The following is a 23870-nucleotide window of genomic DNA, read 5'->3' as shown; positions in this document are numbered from 1 at the left end:
GTAGATATAATGTGTCACAGGGGGACATAGCTGTATATAGGGGGAGATATAATTTGTCAGAGGGGAGAGAGCTGTGTATAGGGGGAGATATAATGTGTCAGAGGGGAGAGAGCTGTGTATAGGGGGAGATATAATGTGTCAGAGGGGAGAGAGCTGTATATAGGGGTAGATATAATGTGTCGGAGGGGACATAGCTGTATATAGGGGGAGATATAATGTGTCAGAGGGGAGAGAGCAGTATATAGGGGGAGATATAATGTGTCAGAGGGGAGAGAGCTGTATATAGGGGGAGATATAATGTGTCAGAGGGGAGAGAGCTGTATATAGGGGGAGATATAATGTGTCAGAGGGGAGAGAGCTGTATATAGGGGGAGATATAATGTGTCACAGGGGGACATAGCTGTGTATAGGGGGAGATATAATGTGTCAGAGGGGAGAGAGCTGTATATAGGGGTAGATATAATGTGTCGGAGGGGACATAGCTGTATATAGGGGGAGATATAATGTGTCAGAGGGGAGAGAGCAGTATATAGGGGGAGATATAATGTGTCAGAGGGGAGAGAGCTGTATATAGGGGGAGATATAATGTGTCAGAGGGGAGAGAGCTGTGTATAGGGGGAGATATAATGTGTCAGAGGGGAGAGAGCTGTATATAGGGGTAGATATAATGTGTCGGAGGGGACATAGCTGTATATAGGGGGAGATATAATGTGTCAGAGGGGAGAGAGCAGTATATAGGGGTAGATATAATGTGTCGGAGGGGACATAGCTGTATATAGGAGGAGATATAATGTGTCGGAGGGGACATAGCTGTATATAGGAGGAGATATAATGTGTCGGAGGGGAGAGAGCTGTATATAGGGGGAGATATAATGTGTCAGAGGGGAGAGAACAGTATATAGGGGGAGATATAATGTGTCAGAGGGGAGAGAGCAGTATATAGGGGGAGATATAATGTGTCAGAGGGGGTAGAGCTGTGTATAGGGGGAGATATAATGTGTCAGATGGGAGAGAGCTGTGTATAGGGGGAGATATAATGTGTCAGAGGGGAGAGAGCTGTATATAGGGGGAGATATAATGTGTACGAGGGGGGAGAGCTGTGTATAGGGGGAGATATAATGTGTCAGAGGGGAGAGAGCTGTATATAGGGGGAGATATAATGTGTTAAAGGGGAGAGAGCTGTGTATAGGGGGAGATATAATGTGTCAGGGGGTAGAGCTATATATAAGGGGGAGATATAATGTGTCACAGGGGGACATAGCTGTATATAGGGGGGGATATAATGTGTCACGGGGATAACTGTTTATAGGGGGAGATATGTTTATATCGACCCGCCATATTGCGCAGCGCAGAGAATATTTAATCAACCACATCAGTCCCTGCCCAATAGAGCTTAGTCTAAATTCTCTTCCACACATAGACACTAACAGACTATTTTTGTGGACTGTGGATGTCTGTAGGGAAGCATAACTGTATATGGAGGGTGGGGTATAATGTATTAGGTGTAATACTTGTATATGGGGAGATATAATATATCAAGGGTTTGCGCAAGAAGACATTGTGTTGGAGGAGATGTTTATACGGGTTACTACATGTGTGCAGAGCTAGATTTAAAAACACATAAAAACAACCCCCCCTCCCAGATAGATTTTGTTAGTGAGGGCAGCAGTGTGGTAGGTGTATGTAGTACAAATAAATGTATACAGTGAATTAATTTGGGGCAGATATGTATTAGATTTGTACAGGAGTACTTTGAAAATTGTGAAAAATGTATTTTGGATGTGTGTAGGCGTACACTGTGCTTGTGACAGGTGTACAAGGGTATATTAAAAATTGTGACATCTGTACATTCTCTTAGATGTGTGCTGATAGAGAGTAAATTGGAAGTCGGTGTGTGAGGGATATATTGATCAGTAGATGCAGGGGTTTAATTGATGGACTGAGTCGTGATGAACCAGATCACTGTTTCCCAGTTATTTCTAGAGTGTATTTGTGAAATCCTTAAATACATCACTGGATGCCTCCTACAGATCAGTTTGCAGCAGTATTGTCCTACTTCTGGCATTGTCTAGTCTATGTCTGTCCATTGTCTGTAGCCGCTCTCCTGTCTTTTCTTTCAGAGAACATGTCTGCGTTGGAAAAACATTTCCACCTGGGCCGGTTACCCCCTCGGCCTCCCATGCCTGGGGGTCTGCAGTCTGGCTCCAAGATGAGAATGGGGTATGTGATGATCAGTGTCACGTTTTATGTCTTTAGAATGAATAGATTAAGGGTGATGTGCGGCCCCTTTTGAGGGTTAAAGGGCCACCCATGTGGGACCATAGAATGATAAGTGTGATTATTTTAGACACCAGTGTGCTGTAATGTAGGAGTGATCAAATAAAATGAATGTTTCATCACAGTAAAGAGCTATCGGTAACATAAACAAATATGTGTATTTGGTTCACCAATTTATCAGGTGTAAAGATATTTGAGATTATGCCCATTATACTTCATGTTACTAAAAAGATTAAAAGATATGAAAGTCTAAAACGATTGATGAGTGGAAAATATTTTGCCGTGAGATTTGTAACCGTTACATATAAGGGGAGATTTAATTGCCGATGGTGTGGTGCGTGGACCTCCCTCTGCACACATTGCTGGCAATTACGGATTACGGGAGGAATCTTCGCTCACTGAGCAGAGATTTCTGTCACATCTCTGCAGCAGAGGTCTCATGGACATACTGGTATGAGAACATATCCTGTATTTGTGAATGCTTTGCTTTTCATGTTGTGTTTTAGTTTTAGTGACCTTTTAACTCAAAAGCAGCCGCCATGTTTTGGCTGGATGGTCAGACAGCACAATTATCATTATTCGTACATGGTTTCGGCGTAGAGCACAGAATCCGATCTGGGCCGAGTATCAATGTCTGTTCCCGGATCTGCAGACTCTTAAGGATATTATTCCTCTCCGTATTGTGTGATTTCTCTTTATGATTCGGATATGGGTTTTCTTTGCTTTCAGGCCTGGAAGAAAGAGGGACTTTTCCCCTGTTCCCTGGAGCCAGTATTTTGAATCCATGGAAGATGTGGTGGTTGACTGCGAAACCGGGAAAGATATATCCTTCTGTGGAGCAATGGAAAGGAGAATACTTTAGTAATATGTTGTGTGAAATGAGATGATATTGAGCTTTGATGTACATTACTGTAGAAAATGTTTTTAGATTTTTATTTTTCAGGTATAATACTCTTCCTGTAGTATTTATATTCTTGTGTAGTGACTTGTCCGTGTCACTTATTACTGCTGAACAGGAAGGGTTAATATGACTGATGGCTCTAGAGACGGAGCCTAAGCACACAGTGATGTATATCAACCAACCTGTCTATTTGTGTTCTAATATGCAAACATTCGCACACAGACTTTACTTTGACAGCAGTCACTATTGACTGACAGGTCCCCCTATGTAATGGAAGCACGCTGTGAGTGTAATTAATAACGTATTTCATCACTAGAGTAGTATTTAAGCTCTCTTGCATGGGTGCTGGGTGTACCCTGCCTGCATGTAGGCTTAGCAGGCCAGCTCTACGGACAGGGACAATACCCTGGGAACTTGTACCATGTAAAGGAGAGTAATAGTTCAGAAAAACAAACAGTATTTTAGCAATCTTTGGATTAATATTGTTACTGTGGAACGCTATGGCTCATAAACTAACACTGCATGTGTTTGCATTAAACCATAGCAACCAATCAGGCTCTTGCTTTCATTGACTAACTTGCAATAAAACAGATGAAAAACTGATTGGTTGCGGTGGTCCAGTGTAAATGTTTCACCTAAATGCAGTACAAGCTGGGTACACACTATACAAGATTTCTCGTGATGCGATATCCTTAAAGATTTTACAAACGATTAAAAAAAAAAAAAAAAAAAAAAAAAAGTCCCGATCAGCAGCTGACTCACGTGCACACACTATACACAATTTACCTTCAGATCTGTGCTCTTCTTTCATAGCCATCGGCTGAAAAGATCCATAGAGATCTGTGGACACTGTCCATCGTGAGGGCATGCACACTGCAGACATCGTTCCATCATTGAACCAGATTTTTAGTCCAGTTTTAAAAATAAATGAAAAAATATCATGTGCTTTGGAACGATAATTGTTCATCGTTGTGGGCAGCACGGTGGCTCAGTGGTTAGCACTTCTGCCTCACAGCACTGGGGTCATGAGTTCAATTCCCGACCATGGCCTTATCTGTGAGGAGTTTGTATGTTCTCCCCGTGTTTGCGTGGGTTTCCTCCAGGTGCTCCGGTTTCCTCCCACACTGCAAAAACATACTGGTAGGTTAATTGGCTGCTATCAAATTGACCCTAGTCTGTGTGTCTGTGTGTGTGTCTGTCTGTCTCTGTCTGTCTGTCTCTGTCTGTCTGTCTCTGTCTGTCTGTCTGTCTCTGTCTGTCTGTCTCTGTCTGTCTGTTAGGGAATGTAGACTGTAAGCTCCAGTGGAGCAGGGACTGATGTGAGTGAGTTCTCTGTACAGCGCTGCGGAATCAGTGGTGCTATATAAATAAATGCTGATGATAATGATCATTGCAGTGTACACACTAATGCGATATCGGTCCGTACGGTCGTTTATTGTGTGACTGGCCCGATAATCGGGTGAAAACCCTGTAGTGTGTACCCAGCCTTAGTAATTGAGCATTAGAGTTTTACATACAGCAGGCAGCAATGAGTGGTCCTTTCTACTCTGTCCCCCTCTTCTTCCTGCTTTCCTACCCTCCCAGCAAATGTGTTTTAAAAAAGTAAACTCAATCTTCCTACAGTATGGAAAGAGGTGATGTATAGAGAGGTTGGGTGTAGAATATTTAGCACATACATATGAGGTGGTCTAATCTGGAAAGACAAAAACAACAATGGCCGTGCTTCAAATGGGCACTTTAACCTCCCAGATAAAGTACACAGGAAAGCTTTATAATAGATGTAACACACATCGGACCATCCACACCTGCTGATCTCATGTGGCAGCTAGTTACTGCACTGAATGTATTGTGGTGTCTGTTGTTTTAAATTTAGTTGGCAAATGACTGAATTTTTATTCCAAAAACATTATGTTCTCAGAGTTGTTGACTAAGGATCTGCCTCTCGTTAATTGTTTTCCATTACAAATGTTTTCACCTCCTGGATGCCGGAGCCCCGTCTTTTTCCTTAACGTTATAGCACAGCTTTCGTATTTACAAGAGTGGATCGGATGGACCTGTCTTGCTCTTGCTGCATGGGGGAGGACATTCTGCTCTCTCCTGGGCAGTGTTTACAGTGAGTACACAGCGACATGGATGGAACAACCACACGACTGTTTGTTTCTGTTTTGATTGATAAGTGTCTGTAAATCCTGCAGAGCGTGTTGGTCTGAGAGCCAGTTTCAAGTAAAGAGACTTTAATCTCAGCATAGTAATGTATTTATTCCCCATGCTGAGAGCATATCCGTTGGGCACACTGTGTGCCCACCTTGTTGGTGTTTTAGTTTTGTTGATAAAGTTGGTTTCGGTGTTCTTCCTCTTTGTCCTGTGTTTCCTCTTTCATCCTTTGGGGAACACTGGTACTATGGGGACTTGGCCAAAGCTGCCCATTTGGGTGGGTACACTCAGAGGTGAAAACTGGCATCCTTTGCCCCACATCCATTAAACCTGTAGAACTTCGTAAAAGTGTGCACAGAGGGCCAAGCGGCTGCTCAGCCAACGCACCGCGTTACGGTGCCCGCCAAGCGCTTACCGATCTGGTAGAATGTGCCTTGACCTTGTGAGGAACAGCTTTCCCTGGCCCACAATGTAAGCTTGTTGAATCACAGAATTTTTTTTTAACCTTTCCTGTCCTATTGACATATATAAAGTGTCCTAGCAGCATCCAATAAGTGAAGCGATCCCTCTTCCGTTAGAATGTTATTTCAGCTTTGAGTCACTCAATGTCCTGATATAAGTGGAATTTTGAAACCACCGGAGGCTGGAGAGACGGTTTTGTTTGAAAAACGGCCCCATCTCGTAAAAGGAAAGATAAAGTGATCTGTGAGACGCTGCTCCCTTCTCAGACACTCTCTGGGCGGCGGAGATTCAGGAGAAACACCGTAGGGAATTTCACATCAACACTGTCAAGTGGTTCAATGGGTGTTGTGAAGCCTTCAACACCAAATTCAGGTCCCACGGTAGAAGTGGAGAACTCCATGGTGGTCGCCAATGCGTTGGACCCTGTAAAAAAACGTCTGCACATGAGGAATAACTACCAGCTTCTTCTGGAAAAAGACAGAGCAAAGGAAAGACCTTTTGAGTAAATCAATTCTAACCCTTTATCCAAACGATCCTGCAGAAACAAGCCGTGCAGGATGGGGTAGAGAGGAGGGAGGAGTAAAATCATTGAGAAGAAATGTTAAAAGTGCCACAGTCCTGCAGGAGACTTTATACCCCGTGGTACCAGTGTCTAACATAGGATGACTGAGAAAAATACTTTCCTGTGGGAGACACTATGGCCCATTCTTCTCCCACCTCTACATGTCTGATAAGAAAGTAAAGTACTTGTGTCTGCAGTATGGAGGGTTCATGGTGCAGGTAGAGATGTTCGGTGTCTGGATTAGGGGGTAAATGTATCAAGCTGAGAGTTGTCCGGTGGGTTTGAAAAACCATTCAGGTTCTAACTATCATGTATTTATTAGTACATTCTACAAAATGAAAGCTAGAATCTGATTGGTTGCTATAGGCAACATCTCCACTTTTCAAACCCGCCGGAAAACTCTCTGCTTGATACATTTACCCCCAGGTCTTATCTGGAAAGATAGGAAGAACAGCGCTGGTGCTTCAAATAAGCTGTTTATCTGTGAATGCGCAGCCACAGTAACTAAACTGACGGAACTCGTCAGGGCCATCAAAGTCTATGTAAACAATATGACATTAAGCCGATGTTTAACAATAGAACTATTTCAAGAAAAAAAAAATCCTTCCCCCAAAATATTATTATGGCAGCAGTCCAGTGCTTGTAAACGGCCATATAGGATATACTAACTGCTGTTAGGAGGAAATTCTGCTAATTCGACACATCATCATGGCTTGTAATTTGTCAATGGCGTTTGAAATTTCTCCAGGCACTGGTGGCAGGAGAATTAGTTGTCCGTTAGACAGTCTCCGGGAGACAATGATGGTTACTATTCTGCACAACAGAAGTCCCATATATTTGAGCTCTGCTGTTCTTGGTGTAAGAAGATTTACTAGAGAGAACCCCCATATAGGTTGACATTTCTTTTAAATGTTGCATTCGCTTTTGTGGATTTCTTAAAAACATTTTTTTTAAAATATGTATTATTTTTACGGTAAACAAGTAGAATGTGTCAGACTGCAGTCTAAATAGACCGTTACCATGCTAGTAGTATACTGGTATTTGCAATTGGAAGAAAAAAAATACCAAAACAGTCAACAGAGGGATGAAGTGGGGAGAGAGAGGGTGGACGGTGTCCTGATGGGGAGGTCCAGGAGGTTGTTTTGCTAGAATTGCATCTTGAGCAGCTACTCCAGTTCAATTAGTTATCCTTATCCAAAGTGGTGACAACATACATTTTCCATAATTCTGCTAATTCTATTTTGGAGGCTCTCCTGTCCCGAGAGGGTTATCCGTTCTTGGATAGCTGTGAGAAGTGATCAGATGTGAGGATATGGCCTTATTTCTGGGATTGCTGTACTATTTCCCCCAGGACAGAGTAGAATACTTTTGCCCCCATACACAGTATCACAATATGTGTAGAAGTGTGAGCAGTATGTAAATCGCGGTATCTTCCGCTTCTTCACAAGTGTTTTGTTTTTTTCCTCCCAGACTGCGATTACCAGTCGAATTCAGTGCAGGATTGTCGCACTAGATCAGCGAGGCCATGGTATGTATTAAGCCATCAGTCGGCAACATTTCTTTGAGCAGGATACAACCTCATCATCATCCATTTAATTATATAGCGCTACTAATTCTATAGCGTACTCGCTTCAATCCCTGCCCCAATAGAGCTTACAGTCTAAAATCCCTAACGAAGCAGCCAATTAACCTTACTAGTATGTTTTTGGATTTTGTGAAGAAACCGACACAAACTTGGGGAGAACATACAAACTCCATACATTATTAATTATTATTAATTTTTATTTATAGGGTGCAACTAGGTATCTGTAGCGCCGTACAGGGACAAACGAAATTACAATACGAGGTGAGACAGCACAGTACAGTACAGTAACTCAGTGAGCTCAAAGCACAGCTAGAGGGGAGGGGAGAGGGGAAGGTCTGCCTACGACTGAGTCCATGAGGGAGGGCACGGATGACAGGGAGACCCCCAGAGGGGAGAGGAGGGAGCGAGAGGGGACGGGGGAAAGAGGGTCCTCGAGGAGGAGGGCATATAAGACCGTGGTTGGGATTTGAACTCATGACCCCAGTGCTGTGAGGCAGAAGTGCTAACCACTGAGCCAACATGCTGCTCACAGATGGCACAACTTATATGCTATCTGGGTGAATAAATTAGGCCCACTCAAGTGTGTGCGCGGCACAATTAGGCAGCGCGGAGTCATACTGTTAATTCTAAACAAATCCACCCCATCCTTCACATACAAGGCCTAGCTCTTTCCTAATCAATCCAGTAATCTGGTTATTGGGCAAACCTTTATTCACTTCCAGACCAGGCTCGGCAAACTGATTTAATCACGTAGACATGACTAGTGGATGTATCTTGAGGTCTACTTACCGTGCTCTATGCTGTGATTCCCCAGCACTCTAGAGATGGTCTTGGTACACTTTCATCATATAGATGTACCTACCGTGAGGGGCACAGTATTCTAATGATGTATAATGTCCATCTGATTTGCTTTTTAGGTGAAACTAAAGTTAGGAACACTGAGGACCTCTCTGCAGAAACCATGGCCAGGTAAGTGTCCGCACTGATATAACAGTCACTGCATCTCTTAATATTTAGCGGGAAATGCGTCTGTTAGCGCCTAAAGGGGGGCAATAATTTGCAGTGAGACAGATGACAAGTCTCTGAACCCTGTGGGACAGCATTGCAGAAGCACTACATCACTTGGGAGCGGGTTGGGTCTCTGTATTAAAGTGACAGGCGCTTTTCTGCCCACCTCCCACACAGAAACCGTCGCCAAAAGCTTCTGGTTCCAGAGCAGCAGCTGAGAATTGTTTAACACTCTTCCAGACTCTTCTCCCAGATACAAAGTTCTATTAGACAATGCTCTGTTCAGAGTAGAATACAGACAAATTCCTGATGATCACTGGAAGTTCTCTGGCTGGACGAAGAGTCCTGGAATAAAAAGCTGAAATGTTACAACGTTTGTTAACATGCTGTAACATGAGCTTAGTTGTCATTGTTTCTACATACACTTTATTATGCCTCATACCAGCAGAGACATGTCTAATAAGGTACATATATTTGATTACGCAATAAAAGTCAGAAGTTGCAGAGCACATTTAAGGGTTGAGTTGTACTAAACGTGTGAAGATAAATAAGAATGAATCTGCATTGTGTTTCTAGATCTGTTCAACCTTCCCTGTATAACCAAAATAAAATAAACTTAAACTTTAAAAATGTTTTCAAGTATGTTGGCAAACTGATGTCTCTTAACTGTTCTAAGAAGAACTATGTAAATCTTGAGTTTTGTGCTGTAAATAGTTAACAGTTCCTTGTTTAATCGATTCATAGCAAAAACATTAAATGGTTAATTTATAACGGTTATCATGGTATGGAAAGTTCTACACATGGGCAGCAGGGGGACCCAGTGTTTAACATTGCTGCCTGCGGTCAGGAGTTTGATTCCCGGCCAGGACCACAAGGTGTATCTGTGCTCATGGGATAATAATGTTATTATAGGAAAAACCGGACACACATAAACCTACTAAATAAATCCAGACGTGAAATCAAAGGTTATGGAGGGCTCTGCACATGGGACCTTGCATACTAAGTAGAATAGGGCACAGCTGAGACGAGAGGGACGAGTGTGGCTTAGAGTGGAGATTGGGACAGTTGTGAGGGTGCATTAGTGCGAGTAGTATCACCGGGGATAAGGTAAGCTGTACAAAACAGATGGGTTTTCAAAGAACGTCTAAAGATTTGAAGGCTGTGGGAAAATCTGATTGGGAGTGGTAGGGAATTCCTTAAGTGTGAGGAGCAGCACGGGAGAAGTCTTGTAGGCGGGAGTGAGAAGTGGTTACCAGAGACGAGACAAGGTGCAGGTCAGAGGTAGATCTAAGAGGGCGGGAGGGAGAGTATTTTGATATGAGATTTGGGATGTATGCAGGGTGGTGGTGTTGAGGGCTTTGTAGGTAAGGGTGAGTAATTTGAATTGGATTCTGGAGGACACAGGGAGCCAGTGTAGGGATCTGCAAAGTGGTGCAGCAGATGTGGAGCGGTGAGAGAGGAAGATCAGTCTGCAGCAGCATTTAGGATGGATTGAATTGGGGATATATGGGTATTGGGAATGTCAGATAGCAGGAGGTTACAATCCTCTTAACGGGAGATGATAAAAGAATGGACAAGAATTTTGGTACAATGTTGTGTAACAAGAGGGCGTATTCTGGTAATGTTTCTAGGGTGGAATCGACAGAACTGGGAGAGAGTCTGGATGTGAGGAATAAAGCAGAGGACAGAGTCGGGTGTGACACCGAGGCAGCGGGCTTGGGAGACTGAGGAGATTGTGGTGTTATTGACAGTGAGGGAGATTTGATGAAGGTGGGGATCCTGAAAGGAGGGGAAGATAAGTTCTGTTTTGGACATGTTGAGCTTTAGATAGGGTTGGGAAATTCAGGTGGCGATAGCAGAAAGACAGATGGTTGCATGAGAGTGTAAAAGGGCAGAGGGCAGGGACGAGATATAGATTTGGGTGGCCTAAGAGTAGAGGTGGTTCTGGAGGCCGAATGAGTGAATTAGTTCTCCGAAGAGGTGTTCCATGAGAATAGCAGAGAGCCAGGAACAGAACCTTGTGGGAGTTGAAGGGAGGATATGCTAGAGGTATAAACACTAAAGGAGCAAGTCGATGGGTATCAAGTGAACCAGGAAAGAACTGTGTCATGAAGGCCAATGGAGTGAGGGATGTGTAGGAGAAGAGGGTGATCAACAGTTTCAAAAGCAGTAGAGCTATCCAGGAGAATGAGTATGGAGAAATGACTCTTAGACTTTGCAGTAAGTAGATCATCGATCACTTTTGTGAGAACAGTCTCGGTGGAATGTTGGGGGCGGAAGCTGATTGCAGAGAGTTGTTGAGAATGGTGTGAGAGGGGAGCAAGGGAGACAGCCGTTTGTACACTAGTTTGGGGGTAAAGGGGAGGAGAGAAATAGGGCAGTAGTTGGAGAGAGAGGCTGGATCGATAGATGGTTTCTTTAGAATTGGTGAGATGAGCACATGTTTAAAGGTTGATGGGTATGTGCCAGTGGAGACTTGCCGATTGCAGAATTGAGCTAGAGGTGAGCATGCAATGGGTAGAGTCGGTGGAGGGAAAAGGTTAACAAGGGGACAGGTTGTAGGGGGAGATAAGCGCAGAGACTTCATCGTCAGTTACTGGAACAAATGCATTGAGGGTAGATTGGGTAGTGTAGGTGAAAGTGAGTGTAGTTTGCCATGATGAAATGTCTTGTTGATTTTGTCTTTGAAGTAGGTGGCAAAGTCATGTGCTGTTAGTGAAGGAGGTGTAGGTGGGCAGAGAGGTGAGTGGAAGAGGCAACGTTGGTTAGAAGACTAGGTGGGCATTAGAGATTTGAAGCATGTTTGTTTGGCAATCGATAGAGCAGTGCTGTCATTTTAAGATGAATTTATAGTGGAAGAAATTGGGATAGGAACGAGATTTCGTCTAGTGGCGCTCTGCAGTGTGGGCACACTTCTCCCGAGTGTCTGTGAGAGCTGCTTAGAGGTTTCCACCCTCTAAAGAGTTTATGAAAGAATAATACTTGAGTGCTACAGTAACCTTAGTAGTGTATTGTGTAGATGCATCTGTGTAGTTTATGTTCTGCCCATGTTTGCGTGGGTTTTCTCCCACACACCAGATATACTAGTAGGTTAATTGGTTGAGGACCCTTGTGATAATATAGCGGTGTGATGTAAAGCAACAATAATAATATGCATTCACAGGGACATTGGAAACGTGATGGAAGCCTTGTATGGGGATCTGCCGCCTCCCATCATGCTCATTGGTCACAGCATGGGCGGAGCCATCGCCGTGCACACCGCTGCTGCCAATCTTGTGCCGAGTTTGCTGGGCCTCTGCATGATTGATGTCGTTGAAGGTCAGTGCTAGCCGTCTATAACATGTTCCCAGGCTTACTGAACTTCAACCCACCTTGGTAGGTCCCTCATTGTAGTATTAACCTCCTGGGAGGCCCCGTCCCCTAACCTGAGCTGCTGGAATGCTGCATGTACAGTAGAGGGGGCAGTCAGCACTGAAGGATTAGAGATTGGGTTATCTTTACAAGACCCTCTCTTGTGGGACATCTTAAAGAGTGAACCCTTCGCTGAAGTCGTGGGAGAGAGCCAAAAGTGGACAATTTGTGTAACAAGTGACAGTAGTTCTTACATAATTCTGTGTCTCAGATTACACACTGAAGGCTTTGGGTAATTCTGATCCTCTGTTTCTCAGGAACGGCGATGGATGCATTGAACAGCATGCAGAACTTCCTACGTGGTCGTCCAAAAACCTTTAAATCACTGGAGAATGCTATTGAATGGAGGTGAGTGATCATAGACGATTATCTATTAATGGCTGCAAAGAAGATGATCAATGAAGAAACACTATAATGTATAGTTTCCAAGTACACTAAATGGATACGTACATCTCTTCTGTGTGTTCTCTTCCTCAGTGTGAAGAGCGGTCAGATCAGGAATCTGGACTCGGCCAGAGTTTCCATGGCAGGACAGGTCAAGCAGTGAGTTCTCAGATGACATGTGTCTGTCTGCTTTATATGGGCACAGAGGCTGCTTAGACTGTGCTGAACATGAGCTGTGTTTTATAACCAATAGATGTGATGAGGCCATGACCCCAGAGGGACCCAAAGCTATAGTAGAAGGCATAATCGAGGAAGAAGAGGAAGATGTGGAAGAGAATGGAGGACAGTCTATTAACAAGAGGAAGAAGGAGGATGATACAGAGGTACATGATTATAAAGTTCGTCAGTAGACGTGGCCTCTATATGGGATTATGGCATCCAGCAGCAGCACACGTGGGCTATCTAGGGGATTATGACATCCAGCAGCAGCACACACATGGGCTCTCTATGGGATTATGACATCCAGCAGCAGCACACGTGGGCTATCTAGGGGATTATGACATCCAGCAGCAGCACACACATGGGCTCTCTATGGGATTATGACATCCAGCAGCAGCACACACATGGGCTCTCTATGGGATTATGGCATCCAGCAGCAGCACACGTGGGCTCTCTATGGGATTATGACATCCAGCAGCAGCACACACATGGGCTCTCTATGGGATTATGTCATCCAGCAGCAGCACACACATGGGCTCTCTATGGGATTATGTCATCCAGCAGCACACACATGGGCTCTCTATGGGATTATGTCATCCAGCAGCAGCACACGTGGGGGCTCTCTATGGGATTATGACATCCAGCAGCAGCAGCACACGTGGGATCTCTGGGATTATGACATCCAGCAGCAGCACACGTGGGGGCTCTCTGTGGGATTATGACATCCAGCAGCAGCACACGTGGGGGCACTCTGTGGGATTATGTCATCCAGCAGCAGCACACGTGGGGGCTCTCTATGGGATTATGACATCCAGCAGCAGCACACGTGGGGGCTCTCTATGGGATTATGGCATCCAGCAGCAGCACACGTGGGGGCTCTCTATGGGATTATGGCATCCAGCAGCAGCACACGTGGGGGCTCTCTATGGGATTATGACATCCAGCAGCAGCACACGTGGGGGCTCTCTATGGGATTATGGCATCCAGCAGCAGCACACGTGGGGGCTCTCTATGGGATTATGACATCCAGCAGCAGCACACGTGGGCTCTCTATGGGATTATGTCATCCAGCAGCAGCACACGTGGGGGCTCTCTATGGGATTATGTCATCCAGCAGCAGCACACGTGGGCTCTCTATGGGATTATGTCATCCAGCAGCAGCACACGTGGGCTCTATGGGATTATGGCATCTAGCAGCAGCACGCGTGGGGGCTCTCTATGGGATTATGTCATCCAGCAGCAGCACGCGTGGGGGCTCTCTATGGGATTATGTCATCCAGCAGCAGCGCACGTGGGCTCTCTATGGGATTATGTCATCCAGCAGCAGCACACGTGGGCTCTCTATGGGATTATGTCATCCAGCAGCAGCACACGTGGGCTCTATGGGATTATGGCATCTAGCAGCAGCACGCGTGGGGGCTCTCTATGGGATTATGTCATCCAGCAGCAGCACGCGTGGGGGCTCTCTATGGGATTATGTCATCCAGCAGCAGCGCACGTGGGCTCTCTATGGGATTATGGCATCCAGCAGCAGCACACGTGGGGGCTCTCTATGGGATTATGTCATCCAGCAGCAGCACACGTGGGCTCTCTATGGGATTATGTCATCCAGCAGCAGCACACGTGGGCTCTCTATGGGATTATGGCATCCAGCAGCAGCACACACATGGGCTCTCTATGGGATTATGACATCCAGCAGCAGCAGGACACGTGGGCTCTCTATGGGATTATGGCATCCAGCAGCAGCACACGTGGGCTCTCTATGGGATTATGTCATCCAGCAGCAGCACACGTGGGCTCTCTATGGGATTATGTCATCCAGCAGCAGCACACGTGGGCTCTCTATGGGATTATGTCATCCAGCAGCAGCACACGTGGGCTCTCTATGGGATTATGACATCCAGCAGCAGCACACACATGGGCTCTCTATGGGATTATGACATCCAGCAGCAGCACACACGTGGGCTCTCTATGGGATTATGGCATCCAGCAGCAGCACACACATGGGCTCTCTATGGGATTATGACATCCAGCAGCAGCACACGTGGGGGCTCTCTATGGGATTATGGCATCCAGCAGCAGCACACGTGGGCTCTCTATGGGATTATGACATCCAGCAGCAGCACACGTGGGCTCTCTATGGGATTATGACATCCAGCAGCAGCACACGTGGGCTCTCTATGGGATTATGACATCCAGCAGCAGCACACGTGGGCTCTCTATGGGATTATGTCATCCAGCAGCAGCACACGTGGGCTCTCTATGGGATTATGGCATCCAGCAGCAGCACACACATGGGCTCTCTATGGGATTGTCATCCAGCAGCAGCATACGTGGGCTCTCTATGGGATTATGTCATCGCGCAGCAGCATACGTGGGCTCTCTATGGGATTATGACATCCAGCAGCAGCACACACGTGGGCTCTCTATGGGATTATGGCATCTAGCAGCAGCACGCGTGGGGGCTCTCTATGGGATTGACATCCAACAGCAACAGGACACGTGGGGGCTCTCTATGGGATTATGGCATCTAGCAGCAGCACACGTGGGGGCTCTCTATGGGATTATGTCATCCAGCAGCAGCACACGTGGGCTCTCTATGGGATTATGTCATCCAGCAGCAGCATACGTGGGCTCTCTATGGGATTATGACATCCAGCAGCAGCACACACGTGGGCTCTCTATGGGATTATGGCATCTAGCAGCAGCACGCGTGGGGGCTCTCTATGGGATTGACATCCAGCAGCAGCACACGTGGGCTCTCTATGGGATTATGACATCCAGCAGCAGCACACGTGGGCTCTCTATGGGATTATGTCATCCAGCAGCAGCACACGTGGGCTCTCTATGGGATTATGGCATCCAGCAGCAGCACGCGTGGGGGCTCTCTATGGGATTGACATCCAGCAGCAGCACACGTGGGCTCTCTATGGGATTATGACATCCAGCAGCAGCACACGTGGGCTCTCTATGGGATTATGTCATCCAGCAGCAGCACACGTGGGCTCTCTATGGGATTATGGCATCCAGCAGCAGCACACGTGGGGGCTCTCTGTGGGATTATGTCATCCAGCAGCAGCACACGTGGGGGCTCTCTATGGGATTATGGCATCCAGCAGCAGCACACGTGGGGGCTCTCTATGGGATTATGTCATCCAGCAGCAGCACGTGGGGGCTCTCTATGGGATTATGGCATCCAGCAGCAGCACACGTGGGCTCTCTATGGGATTATGGCATCCAGCAGCAGCACACGTGGGGGCTCTCTATGGGAGTATGTCATCCAGCAGCAGCACACGTGGGGGCTCTCTATGGGATTATGTCATCCAGCAGCAGCACACGTGGGCTCTCTGGGATTATGGCATCCAGCAGCAGCACACGTGGGGGCTCTCTATGGGATTATGGCATCCAGCAGCAGCACACGTGGGGGCTCTCTATGGGATTATGTCATCCAGCAGCAGCACACGTGGGCTCTCTATGGGATTATGTCATCCAGCAGCAGCAGGACACGTGGGGGCTCTCTATGGGATTATGACATCCAGCAGCAGCAGGACACGTGGGGGCTCTCTATGGGATTATGACATCCAGCAGCAGCACACGTGGGCTCTCTATGGGATTATGTCATCCAGCAGCAGCACACGTGGGCTCTCTATGGGATTATGTCATCCAGCAGCAGCACACGTGGGCTCTCTATGGGATTATGGCATCCAGCAGCAGCACACGTGGGCTCTCTATGGGATTATGACATCCAGCAGCAGCACACGTGGGGGCTCTCTATGGGATTATGGCATCCAGCAGCAGCACACACGTGGGGGCTCTCTATGGGATTATGACATCCAGCAGCAGCACACGTGGGCTCTCTATGGGATTATGTCATCCAGCAGCAGCACACGTGGGCTCTCTATGGGATTATGTCATCCAGCAGCAGCATACGTGGGCTCTCTATGGGATTATGGCATCCAGCAGCAGCACACGTGGGGGCTCTCTATGGGATTATGTCATCCAGCAGCAGCACACGTGGGCTCTCTATGGGATTATGTCATCCAGCAGCAGCACACGTGGGCTCTCTATGGGATTATGTCATCCAGCAGCAGCACACGTGGGCTCTCTATGGGATTATGTCATCCAGCAGCAGCATACGTGGGCTCTCTATGGGATTATGGCATCTAGCAGCAGCACGCGTGGGGGCTCTCTATGGGATTATGTCATCCAGCAGCAGCACACGTGGGCTCTCTATGGGATTATGTCATCCAGCAGCAGCACACGTGGGCTCTCTATGGGATTATGTCATCCAGCAGCAGCACACGTGGGCTCTCTATGGGATTATGTCATCCAGCAGCAGCACACGTGGGGGCTCTCTATGGGATTATGGCATCCAGCAGCAGCACACACATGGGCTCTCTATGGGATTATGGCATCCAGCAGCAGCACACACATGGGCTCTCTATGGGATTATGACATCCAGCAGCAGCACACGTGGGCTCTCTATGGGATTATGTCATCCAGCAGCAGCACACGTGGGCTCTCTATGGGATTATGTCATCCAGCAGCAGCACACGTGGGCTCTCTATGGGATTATGGCATCTAGCATAGCAGCAGCACGCGTGGGGGCTCTCTATGGGATTATGACATCCAGCAGCAGCACATGTGGGGGCTCTCTATGGGATTATGTCATCCAGCAGCAGCACACACGTGGGCTCTCTATGGGATTATGACATCCAGCAGCAGCACACGTGGGGGCTCTCTATGGGATTATGGCATCCAGCAGCAGCACACACATGGGCTCTCTATGGGATTATGACATCCAGCAGCAGCACACGTGGGCTCTCTATGGGATTATGGCATCCAGCAGCAGCACACGTGGGGGCTCTCTATGGGATTATGTCATCCAGCAGCAGCACACGTGGGCTCTCTATGGGATTATGGCATCCAGCAGCAGCACGCGTGGGGGCTCTCTATGGGATTATGTCATCCAGCAGCAGCACGCGTGGGGGCTCTCTATGGGATTATGTCATCCAGCAGCAGCACACGTGGGCTCTCTATGGGATTATGGCATCTAGCAGCAGCACGCGTGGGGGCTCTCTATGGGATTATGTCATCCAGCAGCAGCACACGTGGGGGCTCTCTGTGGGATTATGACATCCAGCAGCAGCACACGTGGGCTCTCTATGGGATTATGTCATCCAGCAGCAGCACACGTGGGCTCTCTATGGGATTATGGCATCCAGCAGCAGCACACGTGGGGGCTCTCGATGGGATTATGTCATCCAGCAGCAGCACACACATGGGCTCTCTATGGGATTATGGCATCTAGCAGCAGCACGCGTGGGGGCTCTCTATGGGATTATGTCATCCAGCAGCAGCACACGTGGGCTCTCTATGGGATTATGTCATCCAGCAGCAGCACGCGTGGGGGCTCTCTATGGGATTATGTCATCCAGCAGCAGCACGCGTGGGGGCTCTCTATGGGATTATGTCATCCAGCAGCAGCACACGTGGGCTCTCTATGGGATTATGGCATCCAGCAGCAGCACACGTGGGGGATCTCTGTGGGATTATGGCATCCAGCAGCAGCACGCGTGGGCTCTCTATGGGATTATGTCATCCAGCAGCAGCACACGTGGGCTATACTTTTGCTCAGGTCGGATCTTTGCGCTCTGGCAGTCTATACACTGGATTTTAAATTGAATGTATCTTTAATATGTGTACAATTCAAAAAACAATGTAGAAAGAGAATGTCCAGCCATATTTATGTTAGTTCTAATTCTAAAATGGTCCTTATGTGATTATAACTTCCATAGGTAATATTATCCTTAATGCTGGATTTGATACTAAGGGAAGCAACGTATTGTGATATCAGTTGCTTGCACAACGTAGCCTGTTTTTGTGTATTCGTTTGTGTGTAGCACATCCTGTTTCTGGCATTGCTTCTTTATTTCCTCTATTTTATTATATTTTTTAGGTGAAGAAAGAGCGTCCTTATACCTGGAGGATTGAGCTGTCTAAAACCGAGAAATACTGGGACGGTTGGTTCAGGGGTCTATCTAATCTCTTCCTCAGCTGCTCAATTCCTAAACAGCTTCTCCTGGCAGGTGAGTGAACGTCCGTCTCTTGAGTCTAGATCTCGGTGAGTGATCGCTTGACCCGAGGGTTTTCAGGATCTCAAAGACGTTTCTGAGTCGCCGGAGATGGATTTAGTGACAATTTAAATGCAAAGTTTCCCCCACACAGTGCCGGTATCTGAGAGCTCATCTAATCAATGAGCTGGTGGTCCCATGGGGTGTGTCTGTGTGTACCTGTTATGGCTGATTATTCGGATTCTGTGGAATGTTAGGCTGGAAGCTGTCTAGGCACTGTTCATTACCGCTGTTTCCAGACTGTTGTAGTATTTAGATTTGGTCAACATCTTGGTTGGCCAACCACCATATCTTACTCTTTAATGTGATCTTTTGTCTCGGTGCCCTTTCTTTTGTCAAGACCTGCATTAGGTGGATTGAACAGTTGGCCTCTTGAAGCCGTACACCTCTGGGACCTCAGTTTTGTTGTTAAGGTTTTACAGGACCATTTCGAGCTCCTTCCTTCAAATAACTCTCTTACTTGGAAGGTGGTTCTTCTGGGTCGTTGACCACCCAACAATGCCAGGGTTCTGTTCTTCTCTGGGTCGTTGACCACCCAGCAATGCCAGAATTCTGTTCTTCTCTGCTCCTCTTCTTGGTCTCCTCTCCCTGCTGGACTGGAGCCTGTTTTATTCCAGTGCCTTGTCTTCTGGGAAAGGTGGAATATAACCAGTCACCCGTGTTCCCCTGAAACCTCATAGAAAATGATTTAACAATAAGCACAGAAATCCTCTCTTTATAATCGCTAATCATCTGTCAGATGTATTGTATTATTTGTTTATTAATGTATTTGTCTTGTGTTTTTCTTCAGGGGTGGACAGACTGGACAAAGACCTCACAATAGGACAGATGCAGGGTAAGATCTTGCCAAGGGATGTGGGTATCATGTGGTCTGTGCTGTTAATACTGGGGCAATGTGCTCCCTCAGCTGCTGGTGGACTGTGAAGAGCTTTGGTAGCGCTAAGCGGCAGGATAGGAGGTTAGCATTAGGCTGTGGAAAGCGCCAGCATATCCAGGGAGTCACTGTCGTTCCACAATAGTATGTCCTCTTTTTAAGAAAAGATAAAATGAAAATATTTATTTACTTCACAGAGCATTTACCTAGTTATTTCAATCAGCAACGTACATCTGTGGGTGTCTGTGCCTTTGAAAACCTGTGAGATTTCTGACTCATTTAAGACAGTCTAACACCAGTAAGATTATTTTTGGAAGTTTCCATGGTGATTTTGCAAATCTCCCCTCTTAATAGATGATTTCTGTGATTGGGAGATGTATGGTGGTTTGTTGTGTGTTTTTTTTTTTTTTTTGTTTTTTTCCAAACCTCAAAAAATTAAATAAAATAGTGTTTGATATTTACATAGCGATTTAGCTTTTAGTAGATTAGGGGAATGACAAATCCAAGCTGGCCCTGGTTCCAACTACTATTGCCCCGTAGTGTACTTTGACTTGTATACACCCCTTGGTGTAGAGCCTTAGGGAGTGAGCCCTTTGAAATCTCCTGTTTTATCGCAGAACACATTGTGTTGCATCTAGTCAACCAATCACAGAGTGCGGTCTGAGGCACCATCCATAGAGGCAGAGGTGACTGTGAATCTAGTTGTAGGTTCCAGGTTTAACCTTCCACTTATGGGATGGTGTTTATTCTGTTACAGGGAAGTTCCAGATGCAGGTTCTCCCCCAGTGCGGCCATGCTGTACACGAAGACGCTCCAGATAAAGTGAGAGGCTGATTTCTTTTCTGCTGCCATATATTTGTACAATCTATCCCACATAACAAGTCACTACATTGTTTTTGGCAATGGAGGTCATTCATGAAGCGCACTCGGTGCGTTGGTTTTGCACATGTACTCTCCTCCCTCCGGTAGACTCCACCGTAAGCTTGAAATGTCTTCAGATCTTTTAGCTTCTCTGCAAACCTTAAAGGGGAGATTCATTTCAGCGCTATGTGTCTCCGGATCGCCCACAGAGACACTTCTCACGGACATTATGGCAGTAACCTCTGCTCGTTTTGCCTTGCACCCCATAGAGGTGTGCAGAAAAATAAGCAGAGATTCTTTACATTCCATTCTGATGTCGAATCCCATTTTCGGATTTGAATATATTTCAGATAATTCAGATTTTTTTCTTTTGCCAATAATTGTTACTTACATAGAGTATATGTGTCAATTATCGGTCACCCACGTTGATTGGGCCTCATGGGATCTTTGGAATTTGGTGTGATCCAACTGCGTGGTCAAATTCAACCATGATCCATTCAATTGTCTATCGGATTGACCGACTGAATGTTACATGTGAGACCGGCTTAATGAGTGCTGATCAGAGCTGATATGTGATTGTATCTTACAGCATCTTTGCAGAATCCCCACCATGTGCAGGTATAATGCTTTATCGTCTGTGAGCGGTTCTCTTATCAGACTGATGTAATCCTCTCTCTCCTGCACAGGTCGCTGAAGCAGTCGCCACATTCTTGGTGCGTCATCGATTTGCAGAACCAGTTGGAGGCTTTCAATGGTAAGAACACAATATAACACTGTCTGAGAGTTATATAGTGGAAGGATCAGGGTTCCCCAGCAGCACAGAGTATATCTGCTTACCGTCCACCACTAGCCCTCTCTTGCCCTCCCAGCCTCCCTCACCTCTGTGCCCTTCTCCCACTGGGTTTCCTCTGCTCACTGCCCCACCACTAGACCTCTCTCGGTCTCCCTGTTTGCCTCTGTGCACAACCCCCCCCCTGGTCCTCACACGGACACGCTGCCACCATCTTGGGCCCAGACCTAGTCCTATCGGCTCATCTGTTCTCTGGACCCCCTAATACTTCTGGCCCACCTTTACTCGGGACCCACCTAGTCATTTTGGGCCACCTCTACTCTGGACCTTTATTCTGCACCCAGTCCTTTTGGCCCACCTGAACTCTGGACCCACCTAGTCTATTGGCCCACCTGAACTCTTGACTTGCCTTCGTCCTTTTGGCCTACCTGAACTCCACCCAGCCCTTTTGGCCCTGGTCCACTTGAACTCTTGGCTCTCCTGCTCCCTGGACCTCCCTCACCGATCCTGGATCACCTGCACCCTGGACCCACATTCTCTCCGGATCTCTCGTCTCGCCTGAACTCTGGTCCCGTCCACTCACTGTCGCTGTGGCGATCACTACCCGTGATCTGCCTGAAATCGCCTGGTTCCTGAGGTCTCCTTCTTCAATGCATGGTACCTCTACACCTGGTCCCTCACCATATATTTCTCATTTCAACTTACCATTGATTGCCTTAACCCATGTTTTAGTTTAAGCTCATTCGACTGTATTTTATTTCATTGCATTTTATTGTATTTTATTCCAATTTCCCTTTTGCTGCCCTCCCTCTGCGTCTCTCCCTCACCCCTCCCCTGCCTCCTCTGGCCACTCTCTTATTCCTCTCTGTCCCCTGTCTCTCATCATGCCGCCTCGCTCCTTTCCTATAACATCCTCTCCCCCAGACCTATCTCTCACGGTCCCATCCCCCACCCCCCCCTCGCTCCTTCAACCCCGACAATCTCATCCACATCTCCCCTCGTCCCTCCCTCCCTTTTTCGTGTGCTTTCTGGAACTCCAGGTCCGTCCGTAACAAATTGTCCTCCATCCATGACCTCTTCATCTCCAACTCTCTCAATCTCCTCGCCATCACTGAAACCTGGCTCACTTCTTCTGATACTGCCTCTCCTGCCGCTCTCTCCTATGGGGGCCTCTCTTTCACCCACTCGACCAGACGAGCGTCCAGGAGGTGGAGTGGGCCTCCTCCTATCCCCTAACTGCACTTTTTGGGTCATTCCCGCCTTACCTCCCTCTCCTTCTCCTTCTCCTCCTTTGAAGTCCACTCCATTCGCCTCTTCTCCCCCATCCACCTCCGTGTCTCCGTCATCTATCGTCCCCCTGGCCCTACCTCCCTTTTCCTTGACAACTTTGCCGCCTGGCTCCCCCACTATCTTTCCTCCGACCTGCCTTCCATTATACTTGGCGACTTTAATATCCCTATTGACAACTCTTCTGACCCGGCCACCATCAAACTCCTTGCCCTCTCCTCCTCCCTCGACCTCACTCAGTGGACCTCCTCCCCCACCCACTGTCTTGGTCACTCCCTCGACCTTGTCTTCTCGCACCTCTGCAATCTCTCTGACTTCTCCATCTCTCCCTTCCCTTTCTCTGACCACCATCTCCTCTCCTTCACTCTGTCTTCCTCCCCCGCTCCCTCCTCGCCTAAATCCACCCTCACCAGGCGCAACCTTGACGCCATCGACCCCATCTCCTTCTCCTCCTCTCTAGACACTATCCTATCACCCCTTCCCTCTCTGGCTTGCCCTGATCAAGCCTCCGCTCTCTACAACCACTCCCTCACTACTGCCCTGGACACTGTTGCCCCGGCCTCTTCTATTCGCCGGCGTCACCTTATTCCCCAACCCTGGCACTCCAAACTTACCCGCTCCCTCCAAAAGTGCTCTCGCCCAGCCGAACGCCTCTGGAGGAAATCTCGTTCCCTGGCGGACTTCCTTCACTTTAAATTTATCCTCTCCCCTTTCTGCTCTGCCCTGTCCCTTGCTAAACAATCCTTCTTTAAGTCTCTTATCTCTTCTCAGTCCTCCAATCCCCGCCGCCTCTTCGCCACATTCAACTCCCTCCTCTCCCCCCCCCCCCTCCCACTGTCCCGCCTTCCCTCTCTGCCTCTGAATTCGCTACCTTTTTCTCTTCCAAAATTGAAGCCATTAGACAGAACATCTCCTCCTTTCCCTCTCCCACCACCCTCATTGCTTCACCTCCCCCCATTAA

The 23870-nt window shown here is 47.2% G+C and overlaps 1 protein-coding gene across 4 annotated transcripts in view; it reads left to right on the top strand.

Annotated features, from left to right (window-relative positions):
• PPME1 (protein phosphatase methylesterase 1) overlaps nt 1-23870 on the top strand; it is a 30653-nt gene that overhangs the window by 1468 nt on the left and 5315 nt on the right. For all 4 annotated transcript variants that reach the window (XM_075198491.1, XM_075198492.1, XM_075198494.1 and 1 more), the window contains exons 2-14: nt 2121-2220; nt 3007-3101; nt 5200-5291; nt 7827-7884; nt 8859-8910; nt 12113-12267; nt 12618-12708; nt 12838-12903; nt 12998-13127; nt 18923-19052; nt 19888-19932; nt 20729-20793; nt 21519-21586. In XM_075198491.1, the coding sequence (XP_075054592.1) occupies nt 2126-2220; nt 3007-3101; nt 5200-5291; nt 7827-7884; nt 8859-8910; nt 12113-12267; nt 12618-12708; nt 12838-12903; nt 12998-13127; nt 18923-19052; nt 19888-19932; nt 20729-20793; nt 21519-21586 (1142 nt within the window). In that variant the 5' untranslated portion in view covers nt 2121-2125. The remainder of the gene's footprint in view (nt 1-2120; nt 2221-3006; nt 3102-5199; nt 5292-7826; nt 7885-8858; nt 8911-12112; nt 12268-12617; nt 12709-12837; nt 12904-12997; nt 13128-18922; nt 19053-19887; nt 19933-20728; nt 20794-21518; nt 21587-23870) is intronic.

This window comes from Mixophyes fleayi, chromosome 2 (assembly GCF_038048845.1).
Source record: "Mixophyes fleayi isolate aMixFle1 chromosome 2, aMixFle1.hap1, whole genome shotgun sequence".
NCBI classification, from domain to species: Eukaryota; Metazoa; Chordata; class Amphibia; order Anura; family Limnodynastidae; genus Mixophyes; species Mixophyes fleayi.
This window is presented reverse-complemented; position numbering and strand designations above follow the sequence as displayed.